The sequence below is a fragment of the Mycotypha africana genome, assembly GCF_025528875.1.
Source record: "Mycotypha africana strain NRRL 2978 chromosome Unknown BDF20scaffold_3, whole genome shotgun sequence".
In the NCBI taxonomy this organism is placed as follows: domain Eukaryota; kingdom Fungi; phylum Mucoromycota; class Mucoromycetes; order Mucorales; family Mycotyphaceae; genus Mycotypha; species Mycotypha africana.
Window position 1 is genome coordinate 1,064,606 of NW_026515727.1, and position 13,004 is coordinate 1,077,609.

A 13,004-nucleotide genomic window follows, 5' to 3' on the forward strand; every position below is an offset into this window, starting at 1 on the left:
CCAGGCTCACTCACACCGATAAGAATATTCAAATGTATATAGTCGAGTATTGCTGGTATCAAAAGCAAAGGGCGACAACTACACCACGTTATGTATCTACTTTTGTAGACTCTACATAACAGTAGTAAAGCCTTACAAAGTCTGTCGAGGCTCTCTAAAATAACAAGCCTTTACTCACTCTAAAAATACATTAATAAAGCAGATTCACATTTTGACAGTAAACCAGGGTGGGTTAGTAGTGAATGAAGGCGGCATAAATGGAAACAGCAATTGTTCCATTTATTCAAAAGTATATAGCTCTTGGCATTTTACCTAAATGCGTAGCTTTCTATTTTTAAACCTTTGCGACTTGCAAGGACTGTGGCCACCGTGTGCTTTACGGCCAGCTAAAACGACGCCTAAGTCAATTCGTCGTCTTACCATAAGTATTACGTCAACGCTCACTCATCTATTTCATTTGACATCAGACTCCACAACATCCCTTAGTCACTTGCAACAAAAATAGGCTTTTCTATTGGGTATGGTTGCTTTCCTACGTCCTTCTGACTTGGCTCTTATTTTTTCCTTTGGATCTACCTTCTCAGACGGTGATCTTCCATTTGTTGTGTTGGTTCCTAAGAAATGATGCGACAAAACTGTTCCTCATCAAGCCATTTCTATTCATCCACACTGTGATGCCTTGTTGATTCCTGTTGCTTGCTTTAGGGTAGTTTAGTACCATCTTCAGCTGTACCTCACCCTTCCGACGCTCTTTTTGTTCCGATACAATTGTAGTAGCGATATGCCATTTCTTATCAAGGTATCAAGAGAATTGAAAATTGAAGCGAAATGGATATGAAATAGTGGGCTATGGTTAGAAGTCTCCTTCGAATATATAAATGATAACATGGTGAGACTCTAGCGGAAAATGGTGGGCAACATGCAAAATCGTTCCTTGGCAAGTAGAGTATTTGTTCTATTTCCAGTTGCGCGTCCACACCATTCAGTGAAAGAGAGACGAAGACTGTTAAACCTCTGCTTTCAACGTGAAGTAATGTGAACGGTGATACAAGGCAAATTTGAATAGAAGAAAACCTATAAAGTAGAGTTCAAATATGATATGCTGCACTACTAACAATCTGCACAACGTAATGCCTGTCTAGTATCCATTGATCTTGCGGGGCTTGCGTCAAGAGTTCAAGAACCAAAAAAAGTTGATCGAAAACAATGATGTCTTTAAGAAAAATGCAATTGATACTTTCGCTATAAACCATGGAATGAAACTTATTCGATCAAAAGTTTTAGCATTTGACCCCGCCCTTCTTGCTGAACTTTATTGCTAAGCTCAAAATTAAATTCACTATTGTAGATAATCCCTTATTTACAGCGATAGCTGTTCTACGATCTTTATCATTTAACTATTGTGTTTTTCCTATTTTTGAAGTTTTAATTTGTTGTCCATTCTTGTGTTTGCTACTTAGTCAATTGTATAGTTGATTATTAATGTTAGTTAATTGGGATACAACGCTAAGATTTTTTATTTTTTATTTTTTTTTTTTATTTTTTTTTTTTTTACAAACTTTAGTAGGATAAAGCAACATGTATTGGTTGTTTGCAATCAATTTTGGTATATATTGCAAAATCACAAATAGCTTCAATTTTCTTTTCAGTTATTTCAGCATTTCTGATAGAGTAATCAATATAGAAAAGCATACATAATGCTTGATTTTTTGTTATAACCTAATAAGCATCACTTGGCAATAAAAGCAAAAGATATCACAATTGTCAGATGGTAGCTAAGCAGCGTCTTACCTGATGTGTTACAATATTCGCTTAACAGATTTGAGATTCTATTATTTACACGCCAAGAGTTCAACACGGCGTTACAATCACTGATTATGAATGCAACCACTGATTTGCCACCTTCTTCCGCGACAATACAAACGGCACACTGCTGTGCTCAACAACATTGATTTTTGGTAACTGCTCGTACTATTAGACTTGGGATTCAACAATGCCAGTTCGTTGGTCATTTTTTGATCAAATTCTTACTTTATTAATGAGATCCCCCCCCCAAGAACAACATCTTTTGCCAATTGTGATAAATGAATGATAAAAAATAAGCCTCGAAAATTAGAAAGCTCTACATTTTTGCGAAAATACAAATTAATATAGCGATCCAACTTATCCATATTTACCCCATATTTTAAATTGGAACAATAAACGGATCTTTTACAGATTCCGCGAAAGGGTGTAACAACCATTGGTAATTCATGCAAATCATGAACTTTGTTTCTTAACCGCAAGGTGGGTTAGGTCGCAGCTTGAACCTTCTTGGAGCAATATTCATAATTTTATTGTTTTCAATTTGAAGTGAAGCTCTTTGCATAAAGTATATTCTTGTTGACATCTTACACTTAAGATAAAATCACGTCTGATACAATTTCCAAGCTATTACAGGACAGTAATGCTTCTGGCTACTCTATTAGCTTGATGCAACAAAATTGAGCGCTTCTCTGGGAACAATTTATGGCAAAGCCTTTTGCAGAATATGTACAGTATGTTTGCACCAACACTAGGAAGGCTTCAGTATCGCCATCATCGTTTGTCATCTGGCACGTGTTTTTTTTTTTCAAATTGATGCTGAAGATAAGAATGCTTTTATTCTTTGAGGTTATCGTACAAGGATCAACTGAAGTTATTCCACAATCAATACATATTTTTCTTCCATAAATTCAAACATACTATACTTACTCGAGTAAGCATTTGTATATGTTAGCATCCGGTTGTTACTCAACGCAATCTTAATAACATGCATTAACCATGTTGTAACTTTTAATTGCCCATTTTAAGAATAAAGTAATATTTTGAGTGGAAATTGTTTTATCAAATGAATATAATAATAGACTTGGGTAAGTTCAATCAGAATAAGATGCCGTTTATTAGAATAAGAAAGGGGAGTGTATTTATATGTTTATAATGCTATGTATTTTCTTAATGTGGGTATGCCTATTTGAGATGTTCAATAACAATATGTTTGAAATTAAATACTTATTATGCATGTTCTTGAAATAAATCATCTTTTATTCTGCTATTCGAGGGCCACACACACTTATAACAATTCAATATGATATGAGGTAATCAGCGAGCGTCTTGGTGGTACAATAATGTTTTTGTGATACAACAGAAATTGGTGGCTTCTCTATCATTGTAGCAAACAGCACAGTTGGCAAAGTAAAAGCTCAGAAAAAATATTTTGCAAGTTTGATGAAACTCTTTAATCATGACTGTAAATTGTCCTTCTGAATACAAGCTATATAGAATAGAAGAAAACACAAGTGGTGTTAGCTCATTTTTCAAGCAATATAATGCTGTTGACTGGAGCTTCTACAATTATTGTAATTTTCATAGAAATGCCCAAAGCAATGCGAGCAAACTAAAGCTATCTTATAACAATGACCTAGTCAATATCAATAAAGTAAAAAACGTTCCTGAGGAAATAAAGAGATATGCTGGAAATTTATACAATGACAATTCAAATAACTTGGTAGTAAATTGCAATAACTAAAGATAAATATCATCTATTGATTCTAATTTTTTCTTTATAAAAAATATGAAGAAACAAAAAAATAAAGAGGTCGCTAGAACCGTTAATATTGTTAATTCCAATGTTGGTGTGGTTGGTAAAAATAATGGAAGTGTTACGATCAATGATGACAATAACAAGAGAAAAGCCGAATTGGAGGAAGAAAAAGATAGTGAAATAGAAGAAGAAGCCAATGTTTATGCTGTAAACCCTTCATTACGATCGTTATACCCCTATATTTATCAAGTTTATCGAGAGACGTTGATATCGAAGATATCAAACCTAAATACTGTGGAAACACATTACAGGATATAATTTACAAGTATTGCTATGAATCATTTACAGAATACAAGAGAATGTCCAAACTACAAAGGTCGTATTACCATTGCTATTTGTCGGGCTGTCACGTTCTGACCTCTAATTCATATAACAATCTGAGAAACAATCCAGTTATAGTGTATTGGAACAAATAAGATTCCAGGCACACTGGGACAAATAAGATTTCATCAGGCACACTTCAACTTTCCTTACTGGTAATCTAAATATATCTCAGTGGCGTTGTACAATTCAACCTCGCATTCATATAAAAGACCATTCAATTTTTAAACCAAAATAAAAATTTTCCAAGAACTATTGTTCGGTCTGGCTGACTCACTCAGTCTCTACATTTTAAAACTTATTAAATTATAACTCTTAATATCTAAGAATATCACACGGGCATCATCAACTGCCTTCATATGAATAATAATATGCTTATAAAACACATACCGAAAAAATGCATCGACAAAGCTCTCAGTAATAGAGCGTTAAATGTTGAAGAGGTAGACATTCGACATCACATTGCATATTTAAAGAATGCCTACAAGGACAATGGAATTGAAGGCTTAAGATTGACCATTGCCAAAAGAAAGTATGAAATGATGTTGGGTAGAAAATTTCAAGATGTTATGGTAGTTGAAGAATATATGATTTTAGAAATGTTCGAAATAATTCAGAATCGAAGAAAGTACATCAGCATCAACCAAATTCGAAACAAAATCAGTCAAAACGAAAAACATGCCAATCACAATTGAAATATCAAATGCGGAATTCAAGAAAATGGATGCAGACGATGATTTTATTACAATCCAACAAAATAAGAATATCCGTACCAGCAAGAGTATACTATCAAGTATCTTTACCTTGAATTCTGGTAAACCAGTAATCGGTTTGGATTTTGTCGGCCTCTCTGGATATTTATTCAGCGCGCAATATCTTGAAAGCGCCGTCTTTATAACGAGAGAGGCCGACGTTTACCTCCCTGGCGATACTGTAGATTTGGATGAATTTATGGATGAATGTGAGGAAGTGTTGGCGCTAATATTTGCATACAAGAATTATATTGTAAAGCAAGCAAGAGATATTGACCAGAAGTGCCGTGCATTACGAAGAAGAAGACTGGTGGCCAGCACAGAAGACAACCGGGAATACCTTCCTCCCACCTTCTACTCTCCAAAGCGTTGATCGCCAACAATTAAAAGTGTCTCAAAATAAAAAATAAAATATTTTAGCGATTTATTGCTTTATCAAGTTTGGTGTGATAATTATACAAGGATAAAAAAAAAGTTATGAAAAACGAATATATTACGGTTGAATGATGGTTGCCTTTTTTATTTCTGTGATTTTACCTGAAGTACTGACTTAGCAATTTCTAGCAAAGAGAACCTCTTGGTTTTTATTGACCACACTCGCCACGTCATCTTTTCAATTTCACACTATTTCAGGGGAGAAAAAAAAAAGTTCCTGTTTTTGTTTTTCTTTTAATCATTTATTTTTTATTTTGTGCATGGAAAACCGAACTTGACCGCAAGGTGACCAACGCTCCCTTTAGTCGAAGGACTTTGAAAGACGAGGCTAGCTAGTTCGGCTCAATCTTGGTTTGACTTGAGAGCTATCCTTGCTCCGACCTATTCCCCACTCTTGCGGTAGCATTTTTTGCTGTTTCCTGAGTCTGGGTAGCCACCAGATTGATATTTTCCTCTACTGTATATACTTTTTACCTTGTTATGTGTCGAATCAAAGTAATGTACTCTATTCCAAAAAAAAGAACAGGCCTTTTTTCTAGCTGAATTGTATATGCTTTTGATTTCTTTATTAATGTGTAGGATTGGCTTACTACATGGGTCGCTACTGCTTCTAATGTGTAGGATTGGCTTAGGTATACTACATGGTTCGCTACTGCTTCTAATGTGTAGAATTAGCTTAGGAATACTACATGGATCGCTACTGCTTCTGGAATTACTTCTGCTATCACTTTTGGTCTCAAGCTTTTGAAAATAAGATACTCCCATTTGTGAACCTTATCGAAACCGACCACTGTGTATATTTATAATCGAGAGCCGCCTACAACTCCTCAGTTAGGGCACCTATTGCTCGACTGGTTACCCTCTTCCCCTCCTCCAACCCTTTAGTACATAATCCTTTTACCCTTGAGCCCTAAGGGGTTTTTAGATTCTCCTCAGCCTTTGGAACTGCCCCGGGCAAATTTAGATAAGTTGAATATCTCGTGTCAAAATTCTCATTTTTTCAATTGCTTTCAATTAAATTAATAAGATATACTTTTATATAACGAATAAATGCTGCTTGTTTATTTTTGAAATGGTTATAGCATATTGTGTGTTATTAAGATTGCGTTGAGTAACAACCGGATGCTAACATATACAAATGCTTACTCGAGTAAGTATAGTATGTTTGAATTTATGGAAGAAAAATATGTATTGATTGTGGAATAACTTCAGTTGATTCTTGTACAATAACCTCAAAGAATAAAAGCATTCTTATCTTCAGCATCAATTTGATATTACACATAATATGTATAGCAATTTCTTCGTACTATTTTACTTCATTGAGACCATCCGCTTACAGCGGAATGATCCAAAAAAAAGAATAAGGTGAGGATTTCCAGCCAATCAAATTAGTTGCCATGTAAACACTGTATACATTTCGATTTACAAAAAAGTGGCCTGTTATGTGGTATTACCCTAATATCTTCTGAATGAGAAACAGGTATGGCTAACTATGTATAAAAGCTCTTTAATACGTAACTCTTTTTCTCAAAAGTATATAAGTATGTACTTCTATTTTGGAATTCCGGGCTTCTTCTTTTTCACTTTTTCTTTAGTTCTATAAAGAACGTAACATGGAAACAGCGGATTTAGATTTTGATCTATTTTTTGATATTACAACTTCAAAACATCAGCAACAGCCGCCACGCAGCCTTGCACATCAAGAAACACTTCAAGAGCCTACTTTTTACAATACAATACATCCCTTAGCCGCTTTTGACCATAAACTTTACGCGACTGCAAAAGCAGCAGAGGGACCTGAATCTTTTTCAACTCTAATACAGCAACAGCAGCAACAAAGCAATCAGCTACTACAGCCATTACACGCCAAATTATTTGATTGGAATGCTGATAATTTCAAGCAGCAGAGTCTCCCATCTACTACTATTTCTACAACTGTATCACCAGATCCTCTAAATTCACCTCAATCTATGTTTGAAGGATATAGTTCTTCAAATTTATCACCGGAATTGAGTAGTCCGCCTTCATATCCAGGATATGATGTTGCTGAACGCTTGAATATCTACAACAATAAAACTATAAATGGTTCAATTCCAATACAGCAGCCAGAGCCAGCAGTGATAGCACCTATTAGTCCTGTTCATGATATACCTAGCATCATTATACCGAGTACACCAACAACTGAAATAAATCCGTTTCAACTGAATGATGCTTTTTCTAATGCAACTCTCTTTCCAACTTCGCCTCCAAAAGAAAACTTTGCCCTTAACTTTTTATCATCTACTTTTAATGATAAACAAATTTCAACGAAAGGTAAGTAGTTTTTATACAATCCAACCCAAGTAAAACCTTCAATATTAATGAAGTATTTTTTTTTTTTTTTTTTTTGTAATTATTGAAGGACATGTGGATAAGAATATAGAAGACACAGCCACATACAAACAACAACAACAACAACAACAACAACAACTGCAAGAGAACTCAACAAATGCATCATCTTATAACCCTGGAAGACAGTTGAAGAAGGTTGCTCATAACGCCATAGAGAAAAGATATAGAAACAACATCAACAGTCGAATTCAAGAACTGAAAAACGTAGTACCAGCACTTTACAAAGCTCATATTCAAGGTAACGAAGAATATGATTTAGATGATAGCATCAACAATAACTCCTACCGCAAAGAAGAAGAGCAAGAAGAAAAAGAAATCATTGATGGTGTTGAAGTTGCTACCAAGTTAAACAAGGCAACTATTTTACGTAAAGCCACAGAATATATAGGCTTCTTGCAGCACACAAATGCAGTAGTCGATCAAGAAAACCTCCTTTTACAGCAGCTGATTGCTCAAATGCCAGGAGGGCAACAAGCCTTATCGCAATTTTTGCTGCAGAAAGAAGCCTACCAAAAGTACAAACAGGAACGGCTGATGTGTGAACGTCAAGAGGCACAAGCACGTGAAAAAATTGAGCGTCAACGTATTTTGCGTGAACGTGCTACTCAAAGAGCAGCATTAGCTCAATTACTACTAGAACAAGGAAAGCGCCCTCACCGACGTACAAAGCAGCCTTCAAAATATAGTCATCATTCTAAACATGCTGCTAAATCCTCGGTGGGAAATAGTACTAAGGCTTTCATGGCTGCGTTTTTATGCGTTACGTTTTTTACAGCCACACCTGCGGTGGAGCAGCAAATCACTGCGATGTATCATCATCATCAAAGTACTACTCCCAATGCAATAAAATCCATACCAAATGTAGCCTATTCCGAAAGAATTTATGAGTCAATTTCTCTCAGGTAAGCTTGCGGCTTCAAGTATACTAATGAAACTGAAAGCTGCAAACTAACAAAAAATTTCTATAGGGATGTATTGTGCTACATAATATCTACTGTCATCATTATGTATACATTCGTTATTCCGTTGCTTCGACATCTACTTCGTCCTCTTCTGTTTCCTAAAAGAATCGGTTTAAAGAGAAAATGCGCAGATCACTTTCATTATGCCAATGAAGTAAATGAAGCTTGGACTCGGCTTTATGATGGTCTTATTTCAGTAATTGATCAACGAAATCATTGTAGTGAGAGAATATGGCCTTTCCGACATACCCTATTCAAACCACTAAAGCAAATCTATGATGTTATCTCATCTGTTGCCGTGCTACTGATTCCTAAACTATTGTTGTCTACTGTATACATGAATGCTAAACCAATAGGCTGTCCTGAGGAACTCAGTCGAGTAGGTGCTTGGGTTCGACTCAATGAAATTGAGTGCTTAGGAGGTAACATATACTATAAATATGTTTACTTCATTATACTTGTCAGTCGATCATTACTGATGTTAATTGTTCCATTCTATCATTTTCATAGGTAGCTGCAATACCACGACTCGTTTAAGTATGCTAGCTTCTTGTATGAATATGCTTGCTCAGTTGCACAAAATGAAGCGCAGCGATGATTATATAACCTACTTTGAGCATGATATCATGTGCCGTGTCTTTGCTACCGTTGCTTTGAAGATGCAGCTCTGTCTACCCAAAATCATATCTACGTACATCTCTGCTTATTTCTGGAAGCAAGTTGATGCTGTTTCTTTTATTGTACGCCAACGTTCGTTATCGGATCGTAAGCAGTTGAATAACTTTACAACCGGTTTCGATACAAAAACCTCCTTGGTAGATTGTATAACAAGGCATGAATGGATTGGTTCGAAAGGTCTTGAACAAGTATTGGAAATTTTCAAAGCTCGTCTTGGTTTTTCGCAAGCTATTCCTGTTCGTAAAGACAACTGTCAGCATTGTCCCTGCAAAAACGCTTTTTATTCTTTTGCTTTACCTTATGTAACTTCTCCCCTTGATTTTGTCATTTATTGGCAGCATTTAGACGCCTTGCGCCATGAATGGGTTGAATACTTGATGACTAAAGACGATCCCAATTTGAAGAGTGTTTTTGGCAATAAATGCATAACTAATGTGCGCTGCAAATCGCCAACATTAAAGTATACTTCCTCTTCTATGGTCGCTGTCACTATGCTACGATGGTTTAACAACGTCGGTCAGGTGCTAGAATCAATGAAGAGTAAGGACGAAAAAAAGAGCAAGACACTGGAGCTGATTGAACAGTTGAACCCTGTTCCTGACACTCATCCCTCGTCGGAAATACTGAAGCAACATCAGTCAACTATTTATTATTTGGTCAAAGCTTGCTACTTCCTTCAAACATCCTCAGTCGATGATGCTATGGAATACTTGGGCGAAGCGCTTAATAATTATCATACGTGGAAGCGATGTTTTCAACAGCTCGCTGCCATCAGTCATGATGAGCCAAATTGTGAAGCCAGTGTATTTACTTTTTCAACGCTTGCTGTTCATACAGACACGTTAAGGCACCTTATAACCAGTATAACAAATACTACCACTACCACTATCAAACAACGTCACTTACGCCATTATATAGGTTTACTGAAAGAACTGGTGGAGCAAGATTTGCTATTTATCGATACACTAAACTTGTCATGCATGTTGCCCACAAAATACAACGAGCAATTTCTATTCCAAATTGCTCTTGCTAATGATACCCTTAAGTCATTCTAAATATTCCTTTTTTTAATATATCCTTCCATCACTATACATTTCATCTTATTTTGTGCTTTAATACAATCCAAACTCGTTTGAAAAACAGTAAAACAATATTCGCACTCTTCAACGTGCTAAAGTTAGTAAATTTTGTTCCTATGATAGGTCGCAGATAACTCGTTGCACTGTGAACACATGAAAGAGATATACACTTGCACTGTATGCTATAAACAAAAGTCACACGGGAAAGACGCGGTTCCTTTTTTATTTTGCGACACATTCTAATCTGCCCCCTTTTTATATCTTCCGTTTCTCAATTTTTTTTTCCCCTTTTTCTCAGTTCACACTAAGCAGAAACTGTAAGCAATTACATAGTGCTGTAAGAAGCACGTAGAAACCCTTTCATTACTAAAAATAAATGTTTTTTTATTATAATTGCTATAGTAAATTGCTATACACGGGTCTATTAGACGTACACTTTTTTGAAAACTAAAACATGTCAGCAACTAATGAAGACGAAAAGAAATGGAAATTTGCTCAATGCTTTGGTGACAAAGGCGATTCAGATGACATAACTGAAGGTACAGCAGAACCTGCCTTTCATAACGATAATAAGAAGGAATCAGGCTTGCACTATTTTGTATTGCATGGTTTCTTCTGTTCAATTATATGGCGTTTCTATTAGTTTTTGAAAAAAGAAAAACTTTAAGTCGCTCGTCAACTTAAACAATGTCATCATCAACTTTTCTTTTATTTTTCTTTCCTTTTCAACAGCCGACATTATTTCAGCTGTAGAGTTTGACCATACAGGTGATTATTTAGCAACCGGTGACAAGGGCGGTCGTGTTGTATTGTTCGAAAGAAACGACACCGTAAAGTATATTGAACAAAACGTAAAACGTCGGCAAATTTTCCATCCTGCTAATTTTCTCAAGTTTCGAACAAAAAAAACCCAAAAACTACACTATCTAATAGAAAAAAAGCTGTGAATACAAATTTCATACAGAATTTCAATCACACGAACCTGAGTTCGACTACTTGAAGAGTTTGGAAATCGAAGAAAAGATTAACAAAATCAAATGGTGTAGAAGAACAAATGCTGCTCACTTTCTATTATCAACAAATGGTAAGAAAGCAGTTATTACCTGATGCTGAAACAGCGAAAAACCAACTATACAATGAAATTTACGGTCTGTTTCAATTTGCATGTAAACACTTAGACAAGACAATCAAATTATGGAAAGTCTTTGAAAGAAGTATCAAAGTGCCTCATGAATATGATAACAATATCACGCAGAGAGGCCTATATGTGCCAAAAGTGTTATATCAGGATAATGTAGTAGCAGCCATTCCTAGAAGAATTTATGCAAATGGTAAAATTATCGCCTTGTGCTTTTTCAAAACCTATTTTTGGTTAGATTTATTGATCTACCTGTGTCCTCACTCTTTTTATATTGTTAATATAGCTCATGCGTACCACATCAATTCGATCTCAGTTAACTCTGATGGCGAGACATATATCTCTGCTGATGATCTCAGAATTAACCTTTGGAATCTTGATATTTCCGAGCAAAGTTTCAGTATGTATTGGAAAATGGCTGTGATGAGTTGATACAAGCAGATACCATTCGCAAGCAGACGCGCTAACTTTTTTGTATAACTCTCTTTCTTTTCCCTTTTTTCTTTCTCCGATCAGATATTGTTGATATTAAGCCAGCAAATATGGAAGAATTGACTGAAGTCATTACTGCAGCAGAATTCCATCCTCAGCAATGTAATTTGCTTATGTATAGTAGTAGTAAAGGAACTGTTAAATTGGCTGATATGAGAGAATCTGCTCTATGTGATCAGAATGCTAAAGGTACAAATGATAGAAAAGTACTTCTATTTAGTAGTACATCGTTGAACTCATGTACTGATAAATGCTGTTAGTGTTCGAGGCCTATGAAGATCCCAATACTAGATCCTTTTTCTCTGAAATTATCTCATCTATTTCAGACGTGAAATTCAGCCCTGATGGAAGATATATTCTAGCACGAGATTATTTGACTTTGAAAATATGGGATATCAATATGGAAAACAAACCAGTGCAAACCTTCAATATCCACGACAATTTAAGAAGCAACCTGTGTGATTTGTACGAGAATGATTGTATCTTTGATAAGTTCGAGTGTATGTTTAGCGGTGACGGAAAGTATGTCTGCATTATTATTAGTCTGGAGGTAAAATAGGATGCCTAAATCATGAAACTAAACACTTTTCTCCTCCTCCTACATCCAGGAACGTCATGACCGGGTCTTACAGTAACAACTTCTCTATTTATAACCGAGAAACTAATGCAGAAATTTCACTCCAAGCAGACAAGAGCGCTTTCAAAGCCAAGCGTTTAGGCTCCGCTAAGAACAAATTAACATTAGGACGTAATGGTAAAAGAGATGATATGGAGCCTATGGATTTCAATAAGAAGATTCTACATGCATCATGGCATCCTAAAGAGAATGTGTTGGCTATCGCCGCTACAAATAACCTTTTCATTTTCAAGTAAGTGTTTTTTTTTTTTTTTTGTGTTCTTTTTACTCAAAAAGCAAATCCTTCATTTTCTTGCTTCATCTAACGGGATCTTTTATTTTAGTGAATAATACCTTCTATTAAAATATTTACCCTTTACTATTTGATTTTTTCTTTTCCTTCCTCTCTCATCCCTTGGCTTCCCTCCTTATACATAACGTTGAATAAAAAACCGAAAAAATGATAGTTCACTGAGATTTTAAAAGTAAGTGATTTTCTGCCGCTGCGGCTGCGCTTT

General features: G+C 35.6%; 3 protein-coding genes across 3 annotated transcripts; all 3 read left to right on the forward strand.

The window, feature by feature from the left end:
- Positions 1-3,592: 3,592 nt before the first annotated feature.
- Positions 3,593-5,068, forward strand: BDF20DRAFT_911423 (uncharacterized protein; the record flags this gene model as incomplete). The annotated part of the gene is made up of 3 exons (XM_053083816.1): positions 3,593-3,769; positions 4,420-4,475; positions 4,561-5,068. 3 exons carry the CDS (start codon positions 3,593-3,595, stop codon positions 5,066-5,068), a joined length of 741 nt encoding a protein of 246 aa, XP_052938108.1.
- Positions 5,069-6,605: 1,537 nt separating this feature from the next.
- On the forward strand, positions 6,606-10,451 carry BDF20DRAFT_859186 (uncharacterized protein). The gene is made up of 4 exons (XM_053080452.1): positions 6,606-7,443; positions 7,532-8,423; positions 8,490-8,905; positions 8,994-10,451. The coding sequence occupies exons 1-4, from the start codon at positions 6,744-6,746 to the stop codon at positions 10,214-10,216; spliced, it is 3,231 nt and encodes a 1,076-aa protein (XP_052938109.1). The 5' UTR covers positions 6,606-6,743; the 3' UTR covers positions 10,217-10,451.
- An 18-nt stretch (positions 10,452-10,469) lies between these two features.
- Positions 10,470-12,964, forward strand: BDF20DRAFT_859189 (WD40-repeat-containing domain protein). The gene is made up of 10 exons (XM_053080453.1): positions 10,470-10,557; positions 10,643-10,779; positions 10,973-11,070; positions 11,174-11,324; positions 11,419-11,571; positions 11,665-11,778; positions 11,895-12,059; positions 12,131-12,392; positions 12,479-12,739; positions 12,831-12,964. Exons 2-10 carry the CDS (start codon positions 10,695-10,697, stop codon positions 12,835-12,837), a joined length of 1,296 nt encoding a protein of 431 aa, XP_052938110.1. The 5' UTR covers positions 10,470-10,557; positions 10,643-10,694; the 3' UTR covers positions 12,838-12,964.
- The last annotated feature ends 40 nt before the right edge of the window (positions 12,965-13,004 follow it).